The sequence below is a fragment of the Elaeis guineensis genome, chromosome 10 (assembly GCF_000442705.2).
Source record: "Elaeis guineensis isolate ETL-2024a chromosome 10, EG11, whole genome shotgun sequence".
NCBI lineage: Eukaryota > Viridiplantae > Streptophyta > Magnoliopsida > Arecales > Arecaceae > Elaeis > Elaeis guineensis.
Window position 1 is genome coordinate 28,269,830 of NC_026002.2, and position 16,562 is coordinate 28,286,391.

Here is a 16,562-nt window from a genome sequence, read left to right on the forward strand (position 1 = left end):
TCAAGATCGACCTCGTCCATTTCTCTCCGGAGCCTTGTAACAATAGAAAGAAGAAGAGAAAGAGAGATGAAAATATTTAAAAATAATTAAATATAAAAAAATGATAAAAAATAATAGGTTTATGAAAAAGCTTTATGGATCTGAGATGTCGATTTTAATAATATTTGTCTGATGCACAAAATATATTTTTTTATTATTTTAATTATTTTTAAAATATATATAGAATAGATATAATAAAATTGATAATTTAAATAAAAAAAAAAACTAGTGTTTTAAAATGTATCCGCTACGTCCAAAGGCTCATTTGTCGCGTAAGCTGAATATTTCCCCCCAAAAACCGAAACGTGCTGTGCACAACTTCTGTCCTTCCGTCGCAAGCCTCAGACCATCCTTGCCCTTTCCGAAGCAAAACCCCCCCTCCCCTTTCTCCGCCCTTTTTGCCTACACTTTTCCTCCTCCTCCTCTCAAAATATATACATAAAAACCCAGGGTCATGTCCTCGAAGCTCAAAGTCGACGAGCTCCGCGCCCAGCTCTCCGCTCGCGGCCTCGACGCCGCCGGCGCCAAACCAACGCTCGTAATTCCTCTCTCTCTCTCTCTCTCTGTGTGTGTGTGTGTGTGTGTGTGGAGTCCATCGACCTATTTCTTTGATTGTAGGTACGGAGGCTGGACGCGGCCCTCCGCAAAGAACGAAAGGAAGAGGAGGCATCCAGAGATGCCAGGGATAAGGGCGCCTTCAATGCGGGCAAGAAGAGGTCCAGAGATGAGCCTGAGGTGGGCAATGGGATCGAAAGGCTTCGAGAGATGAGTGTCAAGGAACTGAGGGAACTGGCTTCCCGTCGTGGGTTGTCAGCTCACGGGTCGAAGAGGGAACTCGTGGAGAGGCTCTCTGTGGATGCGGAGAAGGGTTCTGAAGAGGTTCTTGAAGGTTTGGAGGACTAATCTTCTTCTTTTAATGGCCAAAAAATGGATCTTTGTTTTGTAAAAAAATTGTAAGTTGGCTGTGTTTTTGAACTTGTGATGGTCAGGAGAGGAAATCGAGGGGAGTAAGAAGGAGAAACTGATTACAGCTACCAAGAAGGGCAGGGCGGTATTGGATCAGCACCTTCCGGATCATATAAAATCGAACTACCATGTTTTGCATCAAGTAAGTGCATTACATTCTTTGTTCTTCTGTTGCAATTATTAGGTGGTTGGAAGTGGAAATGTTTACCATCACTTTTTTATTTTCAATTAAATGTTGGTCAATGAAAATAAGAATTAATGAAATCGCTTACTCCTCTAACCTCTTTTCCTTCAAAATACTATAATCCTTCAGATAATTGCATATTATTTCAGCATAGCAAAATCCACTCTCTTACTGAGATGTGTCGATACTGGAGTCCATAGGCAGATCATTAAACATTTTTTTTAATGATTAACTATCTCTATGAAACTTATTAACTCTTGTTACTATGACGCTGTAGGCCATGCTGGACTATGATTGGTTTCTTTTCTTTTTGTTTCTTTTTTCTGTTATTTTGTATAATTTCTTCACTAATTCTCAAAATCTGTCACCTATCTAAGAGCTGAGATACTAATTCTCAAAATCATCTATAATGAGTCCTCAAGCAGCAGAATAGTATTTTATGGTGAAAAGTATTTATAAGGCATGTTTTATTGTGAATTAATGGAACTTCATCACTTCTATGATTTAATATTTTGATACGAGTAATATGTTCATGTTTCTGTATATTGCTTTTTTGTCTAGCATGACCCCGATTTTGATTTATCATACTGTATTGGTTGCAGGAAGGTGAAGTTTATGATGCTATTCTGAATCAGACAAATGTTGGAGAAAACAATAACAAATTCTATGTTATTCAAGCTCTAGGTTTGCTCATTCTGTTTATGATTATGTAAATTGTTTCTTTCTTTTTAATAAATATTATTAAGAATACAAATACCTGTTAGTTCTTCAGGTCCATCTTTCCAATCTTTGGTTATATGGACCTTTGACGCAGAAACAATGAAAATTGCCACTTTTTTGCAATAGTACATGGTGCAGAACCTCTTTTTGAAGGTCATGTAATTTATTTTTTCTGCTTTCTAAATGGAAATAAACTCTTTAATAGTTGCATTGTTAAATGAAATATAGTTTTGCCTTATTACTAGGTCAGATAATGCTTGATAATTTATGTTTACGACTTTATGTCATTTTTAGTATGTTTTTGGATGTTTGAAGCCTAATACAGGATTAATTGCAGAATCTGATGATGGTAGGACATTCATGGTTTACAATAGATGGGGTAGAGTTGGGTTGAGAGGTCAAGATAAGTTACATGGCCCCTACACATCACGAGAAAGGGCGATAAATGAATTTCAGATGAAGTTTTTCGACAAGACAAAGAATCAGTGGTCCGATCGCCAAAATTTCATATGTTACCCTAAATGCTATACTTGGTTAGAGATGGACTATAGTGAAACAGAGAAGGAAACAGTTATGCAGTGCACTTCTACACTTCTGACCCTTTCTTTTAATTAGTTATTTTCTGCATAGGAAACTTAAATTTGTATTGATATAATAGTTTATCTTGCGATTCTAAACTAGCACCGGACTTAATTATCAGGCTGTAAATAAGTGTGATGACTCCATCAGTACTCAACTTCGAGATACAATACTTGAGCCACAGATTGCAAAGTTTATATCCCTGATTTGCAATATCAGCATGATGAAACAACAAATGTTGGAGATAGGCAAGTAACTTATATATCATATTTTCTGCAGACTGTAAATTGTTGGTTTATTTGACATTGTCACTGGAGACACCACATAAGTAAAATCATTGAATAGATGCATATGTTAGTCTAGTAGTCACAATACAATTTTGAAAATAAATCGTAGAATAGATGCATATGCTAGTTTATTAGTCAAAATACAATCATGAAAATATGTCACTTTATAACACTTGACTGATCACAGAAACATACATCTATTCATGACTTCATTCTGACTGCTGCATTAAGATGCACATCTATTCATGATATACATTACATATTCTAAGAGGTACTTTCATAATCTACTTTCAGTGGTACAAAACTTGAAAAACTTGTGTTGATGGGTTGCAAATACTATATAAATCTAGTATGTGGAGGCAATAATTATACACATGCACATACATGCAATCACAATCAACAACCTTTTCCCAACTATTTGGTTCAACTTACGAGTCCTCATTCACCAAACATTTTCTTTTTAGGATTACTTATGATGCTATTTCAAGCTTACCAGTCAAAGCAACTAAAGTTCCCCTCCTTACCAAAACCCCCTTAAACCTTTGCAGTACATATCCATACCATGCCAACTGGTTCTCTACCAATTTATCTTCAAGTGCTTTAACTCCTCTATTATGCTCATATTTCACTCTATTAGACTATGCTTCCTACTTTTACCAGACATCTGTCTCAATGTTCTCATTTAGGTTACATATGTAAACATGCACGCACATAAATACATATATAATCATAGCAATCTATTGTCCATACAATACCGTAACTTTAACAAGCTAGCTTTATGAATCAAGCTATGATCCATTAAGTTTGGAAAAGTTAAACAATTTACTTTTGTCCCGACCAAGATATGTCATCTCGATACTGGACCCCATATCGGTGCCATTCTGTTACTATGTCGGTAGTGGACCGGTTCGGGGTATGTCTCCTGTACTACATACTGGTATAGTATGGTATGGTATGTTCTGTATTGTCGGGATATGGTATGGCATATCTTGGTCATGACAATGAATCTCAATTTATTGATTTCAAGTTACCTGCCAATACAACTTTAGGCAACACACTTGCCATGGCACGTAGAAGGTCAGTTAGCTATAGTCAGACCTTTCTAGTTTTTCATGCAATTTCTGAGTGAGAGTTTGTCATGCAATTTATGCTCATGAAACTTGAGAATAGTCATGTGAGGATATCTAAAACTTGGACAAAGCAAGAAGCGGGAGACATGGGAGATAAGTAATGTGAAAATGGTGAAATAAATAGATAAGATATATGTATGCAAAGGAGAAATTCTGGCCAAGTAGAGCTTAAAATTTATGTTCTAGATTGAGGTTTTATATCCACTAGTTCTGAAAATCTAATTGGGCCCTTGAGGGATGTTCTTTAGTTTAAATTGATCTTTGGTTTTGTTACGTGCGAACCGTAAGTTAAAGTTTAATATCTGTTAGTTTTTAAGCTCTATTTGAGCCCTTGAGGAATGCCATTGTGGTCGAACTGAGTTTTGATCTTATATGTACATATGCTACTCCCTAGATATGCCCTCCATTGGCTTGTAGATGTTTTTGACTTTGTGGGTTTTGATAGTAATTTGATTGGAAGGTGGTGACAGACTCTCTTTGACATGATCTTCCAAAGCCCTAAGTCCTTCAAAGTTCATTAGTATCACTATGAACAACTATTAATTAGTTTCCCATAACCAGAATTTATGAAAGGAAGACACTGCAAGTACCATTTAGATGATTTCATCAAATGAAGGAGATCAACTTTAAAAACCAATATCCAAATATGGATCTTCAAAACTCTTATAATGAGCATGAGAAAATGATTCGGGGATCTAGATAATGTCATGAGACTTGATAAGTAATATTTTTGATAGAATTCCATAGCATGATGGAGCTATGATTGGAAATTGGTCAAATGTCTATGATGATGATAGAATATCTCTTTCACTTAATGTAACTATTTGCACAAGACATGATCAACATAGATCGTAAGCATCAATACTTCAAGCCAGATAGTTGCAACTGCAATACATCCAACTTGTTTATGCATGGCTGGTTTTTAAGTTGATTTCTTTTTGCTAGGTTGCTCCAGTGCAAGTCTTATAGTTGCCCATGTTTTTTTTTTATCTTCTAGGGTACAATGCTGAAAAGTTGCCACTTGGTAAGTTAAGCAAATCTACAATATTGAAGGTGAGGCTTCTAACCAAACATTAATTTACAATAGGATTCTTAGTGACACATTAAAGGAAGAAATTCTTGATTCGATTTTTAGATCACAATGACATTCATCGGATTTGGTCTTGATATTTTTCATGATAATGTGATTGCACTTTTCAAACTATGCTTTTGTCGAAAATTTGATTTCATAAAGTTGGCTTCTTTAATATTGTCAGCAAGATGATTGTTTAATGCAGACTACAGAACTCTGATATGCCGACTAGGATGAACTTGTCTCCTTGGTTTTGGTTTAGAACTCTGTTTGGTGTGATCCTGTTGTGCTTTATGGCTGTTATTTCTTTTTTGGTGAGGATCTGGTCCAGAGCCCATCTAGATATTATGGCATGTAAAAGTGTTTTGAATAGGGTTTAGGAAAGGTCTGTTCTTTTCTTGTTCTTTCTGTTTTCAGACTTTGGTCTGGGTACATGGTGGTTGTCCACTGTTTTTTGATTCCTTTTCCAAGTAAAGACTGGCTTTCTTGTCTGGTGGTAATACATCACATTTTCTACTTTGCTGTGTTAAACACACGAGCAGGTTATTGGGCAGTAAGCCAAGAACACAGGCTCCAAATAAGGACAAATAGAGGGGGAAATGGTGCTCAAGGTGCACCTTTCACTTTGCATGTTTCTTGTGGCTATGAGTGTGACTTGGTATTGGTAACCGTGTGTCACAACATGGCAAGACCTTCAGATGGACACTGGTTCGGGTTCTGGTGGACACTGGAGGAAAAATTCATGTCCAGGCTTGATGAGTTATCATGGTGATTAAAATGTGCTTTTGGGTATCTTTCAGGTTATATATAACTTATGTAAGGACAATGACATGAGTTACCCATGTGGGTCTATATATGGTCTGGCCTGGTCAGGAGAGGAACTTGATGTTTTATCGTGCTAGAGTTCTTATTGTATACTTTAACACGTAATTGGCAAGTTCTAAGCTGTTTGCCAGGTGAAAAGGCTGCCACCCACCTACACCAACTCACAAAGTTCTAGTCATAGCTGTCCATTGAGCGAAGGAAGCTGCTTCGGTTGACAGATAAACTCATCATATCACCAATTGGTCGGTGTTAGTGTGTGAGGGAATCAAATTGTGCATGAGCCAAGAGTCTTAAAAGAGTTTTAGTTGTGTGAGCTGAAATCTAACTATTTTTTAAGCCAAAACCAAGGCGCTAGGTGTTGTTTACAACTGATCAGTGTCTGATTATTTGACCTCTTCATCTAAACTACGAACCAGCAGTCTTGTATTTGGATATGTCCTGCATGCAACCTTTGCAAAGCTATAAACTTTGTTAGACCAATGAGCTCGGGCATGTTCGATTCTTGCTTACATATTATTGCACCTGTTGAAAGCCATTCCGCAAGGAACTTTGTATGCTAGGGTTGTGAACATGAAGTATTTGGTTGGTTCATGCTATTATCCTTGCAAAGGTTCATAAACTTATTGTGCTTGTTTTGTAACTTATTAGTTACCTTCTCATTGTTACTGTTTCCAAGTATGCAATGCATCTCCGACTTGTCTGTTGACATGCTATTCATGGGCAGATCAACAGTATCAACCACAACCTAATTTATAGCCCAAGTTAATAGATTATTAACCAGATTTAGTTGGAACATAGTTGCAACTTATCATATTGTATAACACTCCCCATTTTTTCCTGTGTCTTTGTTCCATGTTTAAGACCCTTTCTGCATAGAGTAAAAAGACTTCTCCATCTTTTCTTTGCAAAGCCTTTTGCTCTGTTTGACAAATAAGCTATTCATGATTTGTGTTAATTTATGTTTGTAATTGTCATAATGATTTGCTGACATGCTTACTTGAAGGCTGGTTGATGAAAATGCCTTGTGGTAATTATTTCTTTCTAAATTCTTGTGGAATTTCACCTTCTTTTCCTTCTGAAATCTTTATCCATAGCTTTGATGATCATGTTCATCTAATTGTTTACAGGGCTATGATGTCTTGAGGAGGATATCTGATGTGATTTTACAATCTGACAGGAAAACCCTTGAACAATTAAGTGGGTAGGCATTTATCAGTATTTATGCCTCTTTGGCACTGTCCTAGGTTGACTTTAATGTTAATTTCTGAAGATATGACAGATGCTTATGGATATCTGTCTGAACTCTTTATTGGATAACTCATTCAAATATATCCAGCAATTGATTATGTCTTAAGTTTGATCAATGTGGTATATTCTACATGGCATGACCTAAAAGACATGAATGTGTAAGGATATTCATGCCTTATACTGTTGACTAACTTAACTTTAGCATTGGTGGTAGATGCTTGCAGAAATATTTCTAAATTTTGAAGTGGGTAATGCATACAGATATTATCTGTTAGTTAATTCTGTATGCAAGTCTGGTCATAATAACTATATGATATGATCCAAAAAGAGAAAAAGGAAAAGGTGCACATAACTGGTGAAGAAACTAGAGCATATGATACGAGAATCTCTTCTATGTTTCTAAATTAATGCACAACTGTCTGAATATGCCATCTTTTTTTTTTTTTCTTTCCTTGGGGTGAGGAGTTGAGGAACTGTATCTATAATAACGTTAATGTTAGAATAACCTGTATCATGGATAGGCTTGCATATTTGGGTCTACAGGTATTAGCAGTTAAAATTGGTGAGCATAGAGAACTAACTGCTAGTCACATTCCCTTGTTGATTACTGACATTACATATCACAACTCCATAGATTAGTTCATGTCAGCACCAAAATGCATATGTCTAGTCATATATCATCTCTGCAATAACAACCAAAATTGATTAAAGGAAAAGAAGCATTTTATTATATATGATAGGATTTTTTTTTTTTTTTTTTGCATATATACCCCTTATTACTTCTAGTTTGTGTTTGTGTCCTGTAATTTTGCATTTTCTGAGTGCACTTGCAGATACCTTTTTTTGACACTAATGCCCTTTCTGTTGACTATCGGTTGAATGGTGTAAAACTAATTATTTTTTTAATGAAATGACATGTATGCCCTTGACAATTGACTGGTGTCAGAAGAGAAGATGTGTTTGTTTCCCTTTCTAGGCTAAGGGTGTTTATGTCATTTTGCAAATAATTAAGTTTAAATTGCAGATGAATTTACCCTTGGTTGGGTAGACAGCTGCCAAGAGTCGCTAATTGCAGGGGTATTTGTGCAAAAGAAAACGTTGTGGGAATCACATCCATGCAAAACACAAATTAACTGGGGCATACACAGAAAATTAAAAGTTTGGAGGGCTATATGTAGAAAACCAAATGTGTAATGCATGTGCCACAGCAGCAGAGCGGGTGATTTTTGGATGGAATCTATTGGTAACTGATAACTTCCAATCCAGTAGTTACAAACTTATGCTTAACTGTCTAGTTTGCCCCAGAAGATATTGTAATATTTCCACCTGCCCTTGTCCTTTCTGAAACATGATTCTGGAATTAAGGTATTAGAGATGATGCAATGCCTGGAGATTTGTCATCAAATGCTGTATGTGATGTCTTAGGCCAATTTTCAGCAGAAGAAAAAAGTCGTATTGGTTAAAAGATTTGTTGATCGTACTTATATTGGCTTCTACTTGCTAATAGAATTAATTGTAAATTAATTATACATAATACTTTTTTTTTTTGTGTTAGTCCAATTGCTATGGGCCATCCTAAACAGGTAGGGCCCCAGGATTAATATGATGTTAGATTAAATATTGATTCTTTAATATTTGTAATAGTTCATATTAGTTTGATTTGTGAAGTTATATGTATTCACAATTACCCTATATTTTTCTCGTTTGAAGAATATCATTTGATATTTTAAAGGGTCTGTGCAAATCTTTCTAACAAATTATTGGCTACATTTCTGAATGAAACATGTTATGCAAGTCTGCTTTCTTCATCTATCACATGCCGTGATGTTTACTGTTAGTTTTTTCTTTTGCATTACATAAATGAAATAAATTGGCTCTCATTTGTTACTTAGCTTATAATTTTTCTTTTTAATTGCAGGGAGTTCTACACAGTGATCCCACATGACTTTGGTTACAAGAAGATGCGTACGTTCTACTTCTCCAGCCTAATAAACTTAGTTCCTTTTTATGGCATTGTGTTTTCCTTGCACTGTGTTTCTCTTCATTGGGGTTGACTTGTGTGAATTATGACATTGACAGGTGAATTTGTCATTGATACCCCTCATAAATTAAAATGCAAGCTTGACATGGTAATCCTTCATTCATTGCTTTGAATTTTCACACGTTAACCTACATAAGATGCATACAAGTGTGGCCACGCGTCATCTACAGTTAGTTTATTCAAGTAAATTCTTCATTTGCACATTTGCTTATTATTCAGAAGCTGTTGAGTCTTGTCAACTAACCTGCTGATTCAGCATGAGGCATGTCCGCATGTGCATCTATTTGGTTCACCATTTTTCCATATATCCAGTCATCGATCTTTTTATCTCTCATCATAGTCAGTCTTGTTCAGCAATTTTTTAATATCAATATGACATTAATTGTGATAATTAATAGCACAGCTAAGGCGGTAAATATATCTCAAAGTTGATGGAAGGTAATCTTTTATCACCTTAGGCTGTGGAACAAATTATGTAGTGTGTTAATAGGGAGGGCCTTTATTTGGAGCTAATGTTTGAACATGGTGCAGATAGTCAGCTTCAAGTAGTTGCAATATAGTTTGCTGGGTATATTCTGTTCTATAATTTAGTTTATCTGCAATGTCACTTTTCCCCAGGAAGCTCTACTTCAATGAACATATCCCAGATTTGGCATTTTGTTATTTTAGGCTATAACATTTTCTAGTCACTTTCGTATCCTGCTTTGACAGTTCTTTTGCTATAAGTTTTTCTCTTTGCCATGATTTCAACATTTGTACCTTGAATTTGTTCTCACTAATATTTTCTTTTCTTGAAGGTGGCAGCCCTAGGGGAGATAGAAATTGCAACCAAAATTTTGAAAGATGATGTTGACATGCAGGTATGCTTTCCGTCTACTTTCTTTCTTCATAACCTCGTTTTTGGAATTTTTCTATGATATCCGCAGGGGTTTTAGAATGCTAACTTTTTGCTTCTGTCTGTCATTTCTTGTGAGTACATGCTTGTTGCTGCTGATTCTTACTCTTTTCTTTTTTTTTTTTTTTTTTTTGTTTAACATGATGATGGTATCCTCTTTTCTTTGGATATAATGACGCACAAAAGTTGCACTCAGTTTTCTTTGTCTTTCTTTTTCTCTTTTTGATAAAACTTGGCATTTTAATTGCTATGTTACATAATGCAGGATGATCCTTTGTATTCTTGTTATCAACAACTCCATTGTGAATTAATGCCGGTCGAAGTTGATTCACAAGAATTTTATATGGTAAGTACTCTTTGAGTATTAATTCAACATATTTGTAATTCCACATATTTCAGTTTTTTATGTCATGAAACTACATTAAATCACATTAGTAATATTTGCTCAATTTGACATTTCTTTATACAAACATCATAAAATAAATGATTAAATAGCAAGATTTATCAGGCTCTTAGCTTTAAAGTTATTTAAAAAAACACATCCTGGGCCAACTTTTCTACCCATGAATGCTGTTTGATATTTTTTTGTATGTGTGCATGTAAAAGAATGTGTATGATTATCTTGGATGTATTATTGTATACTATTGTTATACTCACTTTGCATATAGTGGTGCAACTCGATCCATTGCAACTTTATTCGTGTGTCATATTTTTTGGGAGATGAGTATTGATTTAAACATCTTGAGTTGTTACTGTTGTGTACATTCCGTCTGATCTTTGCCAATGTCGTAGTCTTCCGTACTGTTTTTTCAGTCTGGGCATGTTCAAATTTTCAAAATTTATTTGCATTGTCCTTTGTTTGCAGCCGTACATATAAATGTGTATTTGAAACATGTATAGACTACTAATACATAATTGACTTATGGAAGAGGCTTGTACATCGTTCTACCAGTACCAGTATGCTCTCTTTTTTATCGTATCCAGGCACTTTGAAGAGGGAAAATTTAATTGGTGATTAATATGATTATACCTCAAGTCTCATTCAATCCATTGATGAAGTTATGAGATTATCTTGTGTTATAAAAATATACATAGACTGGGTGTGCAGAAGAGATTTTCACAGAACATCAGGACATTGCTGTCATGTGCATATTCCTTTTACCCTATGTTTTTGAAACTTGAGAGAGGGAAGTTTTGTAATTTAATCTGTGCGGTAAATGCATCATCCATTCCCCATAAGATTAAATTTGTTGCTTGCATTCATTGCACAAATTAAATTACAAAATTGCCTCTCTTTACTTTATTGTCCACAGAAACAATAGCAGGGCTTGTTGGTAACAACTGAATTCTGTGTAAACTTCTTCCAAATGCGCATCGAAGAAGTGTCTTTTAAAAGAATTGATCAATAAAAACATAAAATTATGTGGACCGAGAATAAAATAGTCATTTATGTCATATTTTGTGTTCCCAATCAGATGTAAATTCATCAATGTTAAATGCATTTTAGTAATTTAGTGGAAGAGAATTAGCAAAATGTGAGAATGCAATGCAATTTCTGAGATTAATTTCTATCAGAAGCATCAAGAAGATAATTACCAACGAAGGGTTCTTTGTTTGCATGAATTGAGTAAAGTCCTGCAAGCCTTAGATTGCATAAAGTTTTGAAGATACAGCCAGTACTGCCATACTGGTACCAAACCAAGTTGAAGAACCTTGATGTAAAATGTTTTCCATCTGTTGAAACTTTTAAAGCCAGACAACATCTTTCATTGACTAGTTTGAAAAGTTCAAAACCTAAAATGAAGGTAAAACATGGAAATCAGAGAAGATGCTCTCTCTTATATGTGCACACAGTTTTAGGGAGACACTCTGCAATACTTGATTCTCAGATGGCTGCCCATGATTGATTTAGATGCTTTGCAGCTGAATAAGCAAGCTCTAAGGAAATGAACCACACAAATATGACATATGTCAGATAATTATGGTTCTTCTTCTGTTTGCCAGCACAGTTTTATTTTGCTCTGCTAAAATAAGAAATATTTATGCGTTTTATAGTTCCTATTATCTCTAAAAGATTTGTACACTAGGTTATTCCAATTGGAAGAAAAATGTTCCTACTGATGTATTCAGGTCCACAAGCCTGGCTCCAATCTATGGAATTTTCTGGTACTTGTTAAGAACGCCCATTCAATTAGTAATTTGCTGCAGAAATCGGTTAATCAAAACCAATACAATTAAATCAACTCGTCATAAATGAGCCTGGGATATATGATCCCATGTACAGGAACATGGGATCCTGTTCCAAAAGATAAATTGAATTGTTGCAAAATGTAAATAACTGGCTGATAGGTATTTGATGTATATGAGAAAGAAATCATGCAAAGAAGATCCTCGTAAATATTGAGGGTAACTTGAAATTGGACAAGCATGATCAACATGATGAAACTTATTGGCTTGTCTTGCCATCTTCTTCGGTGCCTAATGAAATAATTTCATATCACTTATGGATTCATTGAGGATGATCCCAATCTACTTGATAACTTATAAGGAGGAGCTCTGATGGGATTATGTGGTGGTTGTGTTCTTTGGAATTTGCATTTTCACTCTTATGGCTGTATGGTCAGTTGTGACTGTTACTGAAAATTTGAAACCTGTATCCAACCCTATCAACTCATTGATATATTGTTACTCTTACATCGATATTTATCTTCTTGTTGACTAAGTTTTGCTGCTGTGAACAGATAAAGAAGTATATGCTAAATACTCATGCCAAAACACATGCAAATTATACAGTTGATATGGAACGGATATTTAAGGTTTCAAGGCAGGGTGAATATGAACATTTCAGAAAGGTGAATACTTGATGCATTTTACTTCATAATGAATTATGTATTTTGAGATATCTGCTTGTAGTGGAGTTTTAGCTTCCCCTCCCCCTCTCTTTTGGCATCACTGATGCACTTTCAGTGCTTCTGTGTATGGTGTGACTCCTTGTGCTGCTGTGCAGTTTTCTAATACAAAAAACAGGATGCTTTTGTGGCATGGTTCTCGACTCACGAACTGGACTGGGATCCTTTCACAAGGTCATCCTTATTGTTTTCTTATATACTGTTTTTACTTTATATTTAATTTTCATTTTTTTTAATTCTGTCTCCCTTTCAGTAAATTCATCTAATACTTCATGCAACACTTATGCATGCAATAGTCAAACAGCTTCCCAAAAACTACTTTGGAGAATATCTTGTCTTTACAACAAAATTTTTGGTCTCATCTTTAGGTACTCTTTGGTCAAAAACTCAAAATGATCTGATCAAGTTATTGACTTGCCGGCTAGATAGTAACCTGTCAGATTGTTTTATGTTGAGGAATGGTTTCTATTGTCGTATGGACTTCTTTACCAAGTATAATTTCAGTGCTTTGTTTCTTTTTCCCTTCATTTTTTTTTTCTAAATATCATCGTTCCAGCACCATTCCTCCTCGGGTTTTTTGTTGATCTTGTAATTGTTGAGGAAAAAAGTTGCTTTAATTATAATTATAAGAAAACTCTACAGTGATATTCTTGGAATTTTAGAGTGCAGTGTTGTAAGTAAGAATACATTTTGAATATGTGCTCTACCATTATAAACAACAGGATTGCGTATTGCTCCTCCAGAAGCACCGGTCACTGGTTACATGTTTGGAAAGGGAGTTTATTTTGCTGATATGTTCTCAAAGAGTGCAAATTATTGCTATGCATCACATGAATCTAGGACTGGAGTGCTGCTTTTATGTGAGGTTGTTCCCTTGTCTGGATGTCTTGGCTTCATATTCTATCATATTTTGCATTCTGTATTTTCTACTAGGAATTTCCTGAATTTGTGGGTATATTTACCTTGCAGGTTGCATTAGGTGATATGGCTGAGTTACTAAGTGCAAATTATAATGCTGATCATTTGCCAGAGGGAAAACTGAGGTTCATTTTTGATAACTACTTATAATGCACGTGGTTTAACTGAAGCTTTTAGATGCTAATATGCCTTTCTCATGGAATTCTTTAAGATTTATTTGGTATATTACATTGTTAATTTAGATAAGCTTAAGTTTTTCTATGACCACAAATTATTCTGAACTAGAAATTTTGAAGGATGTGGGGCTCTTATCATGCATATAATCATCAAAGTCCCAATATAATGAGAGTTTTTTCTGGAACTGCTTTCAAAGTCTAGCAATGTTAGGATCCATAGTATGGTTTTAACCTTTAAGGGAGAAATCTAATGATGGTTATCATGGAAGTTGAAATGCTGGGAGATACAGCTGCTTTTTTTCAGAGAAAGGGAGGGAGACCCACCCACACTACCATTCTTCAGGCCTTCAGTACTTGAGGGGTCTAGATTCAAACTCAAAAAACTCTGGTTGCTATGCTGTGGGGTATAACCACTGAGACGAACTTTAGTTAATATATGGCCACTTTTACGTAGTATTAGGATTTATTTGCCTAATGTTTTCTGACCATCCTTCTTTTGGTTTATGACTGTGAAAACATCAAGCAAAAGAATCATGATTTTATGGGAATCCTTAATGATAATGATCAGGGATGTAGATATCGGTATTTTCTTGATGTTCCTTGACTAGTCTGTGTCGCAGAATTGTCGAGTACTCTATCTTTGTTTGGTGTTATACAAAAATTTGTCATGGGAAAAAAATTCTTATGTTAGATTATCATGTTTTGGTATGAAAAGAGAATGAGGGAGATGGTAAAATAATGACAGATCCCATGTATATTTTACTTAGAGAGAAGGCAAGACAAATACTGCTAGGGGGGTGATATTTTTTATCATGCCGGATTATCTGGTGGAGGTAATCTGAAATTGTCATTGCTCATTGCTTGATGGAAATATTTCCATTTTTTTTATTGAAACCCACAAATGCCCCCTTTTGATATTTTCAATCCCACAACAGCCCAACTCAAAACATAACACTAGCTGACCATTTTTGCTGAATCTCTCTCTCGTTGGACAGGCCAAGCACTCCCAGTTGGCGTGGCCCTTGACTTGAGCACTATTGACATCTTTCATATAAGTGGGCCACAAATGGCTAATAAATGGACAAAAAAAAAGGGTCATTACTAGAGTTGTTTGTCTAAGGGCATTGGTTAAAATCTGGCAGCATTCCATATAAGATTAAATCAAACAAAATATGGTAATCTTTTCCGGTGCCATTTTCTGTAGTACTTTCTCTACCAACCGAATATGGTAAAATCCATTTTCCCCTGCAGTCATTTTTCTAGATAAATGATTCCTATGAATTGTTAGATTACTACCATGTAATCTAACATACCTTAACCAAACAAACCCTAAATTTATAGTATCTAAGCCTGGTCAGTTCCTATTGGCACACTCTCTGTCTATAGGTGTGAAGGATTGATCAATAACAATGGTGTTTCCTGATTTCCTTGCTACTACATTTCTTCCTGGCAACTCTATACTGGTAATCAAAATGGAGATGGCCTTTGATCAAAGTGTGGCAACTAAGACACCCCTAAGAGGAAGTGATTAACAATGTCATACAAGCAATGATAGAATATAATAATGACATAAAAGCAATGATGAATTCCTATCTAAACTTGACCAATATGATCTTGTTTTCGTATGTTACAGTACAAAAGGGGTTGGAGGAACAGCACCAGACATGTCACAGTTTGAGACTCTCGAAGACGGTCTGGTTGTTCCCCTTGGACAACCAAAAGAGCAAGCAGACCATAAGGTACCCTCCGAATTCTTACATATCTGAATGTGATTATAAGCTCGCATGTTAAGGGGGTTAAATGAGCATATACTAAGTGTCTTTTTGCAGGGTAGCTTGCTATACAATGAATATATTGTGTACAATGTAGATCAGATACGGATGAGATATATCGTTCAAGTAAATTTCAACTTCAAGAGATGATGGTCCTTTCTGCTCCAAGCTCACTTTTGTAGCTGGTTCACGAGCTTCTTAATGTCTCAATGTGCTCTAACAATATAAACTTTCCTGCTAAGTTTAGTTGAATTATGGAATATATATAGTTCTTTTCCTTTTTTATCTTTTTGCACTAATCCAAGCATATGCAGAAGCTCACTTGCAAGCCAACAGAATATTTGCATTTTTGGTTCCTCCAATTGCCACTCCAATTAGCTGGAAAAGTCAATTATCTTGATTCTGCTTTGTATTTTCATGACTTGGATGCGAGTAAAATGTTTTGGCCCCCTCCAATATGGTTGCACATAAACCTACAGCTCTGGTTGATGGCTTAACAGGATATGACTTCAGATTGTCTTTGATTGAGACACATCAAGTTGAATAGGTGTTATAATACCCGTAAATTTCCTCAAGATTTGGTGAAACTTATCTTCATCGTTTGAGAAATAGGAGGTGCTGGGTGTCAACAAAAGCCGATAACCCACTAACCTGATCTGAAATTAATCTGAAACTTAGAATTTGAGTGTAGAAAATAGATCTAATAAGATGTTGACTTGGGTTTGAGTTTCCAAAGAATTGCTCAAGAAGTATTAACCTAAAAATGTTAAATTTAAAAAAATAACAACTCAATCCTGCCAA

At 35.4% G+C, this 16,562-nt stretch overlaps 1 protein-coding gene across 3 annotated transcripts; it reads left to right on the plus strand.

Annotated features, from left to right (window-relative positions):
• Window positions 1-349: 349 nt before the first annotated feature.
• LOC105052529 (poly [ADP-ribose] polymerase 2) lies at window positions 350-15,957 on the plus strand. 3 transcript variants are annotated; one of them, XM_010933363.2, is made up of 18 exons: window positions 352-577; window positions 658-928; window positions 1,029-1,147; window positions 1,792-1,873; window positions 2,247-2,479; window positions 2,610-2,736; window positions 4,903-4,958; window positions 6,930-7,003; window positions 8,969-9,015; window positions 9,130-9,179; window positions 9,889-9,951; window positions 10,252-10,332; window positions 12,728-12,838; window positions 12,994-13,069; window positions 13,618-13,760; window positions 13,865-13,938; window positions 15,623-15,728; window positions 15,819-15,957. In XM_010933363.2, the coding sequence occupies exons 1-18, from the start codon at window positions 494-496 to the stop codon at window positions 15,909-15,911; spliced, it is 1,890 nt and encodes a 629-aa protein (XP_010931665.1). In that variant the 5' UTR covers window positions 352-493; the 3' UTR covers window positions 15,912-15,957. The 3 variants fall into 3 exon arrangements, with proteins under 3 accessions (XP_073100992.1, XP_010931665.1, XP_029122740.1); XM_029266907.2 differs by lacking the exons at window positions 2,247-2,479; window positions 2,610-2,736; XM_073244891.1 differs by lacking the exons at window positions 13,618-13,760; window positions 13,865-13,938; window positions 15,623-15,728; window positions 15,819-15,957 and adding an exon at window positions 13,264-13,451 and having other exon boundaries at window positions 350-577.
• Window positions 15,958-16,562: the final 605 nt, after the last annotated feature.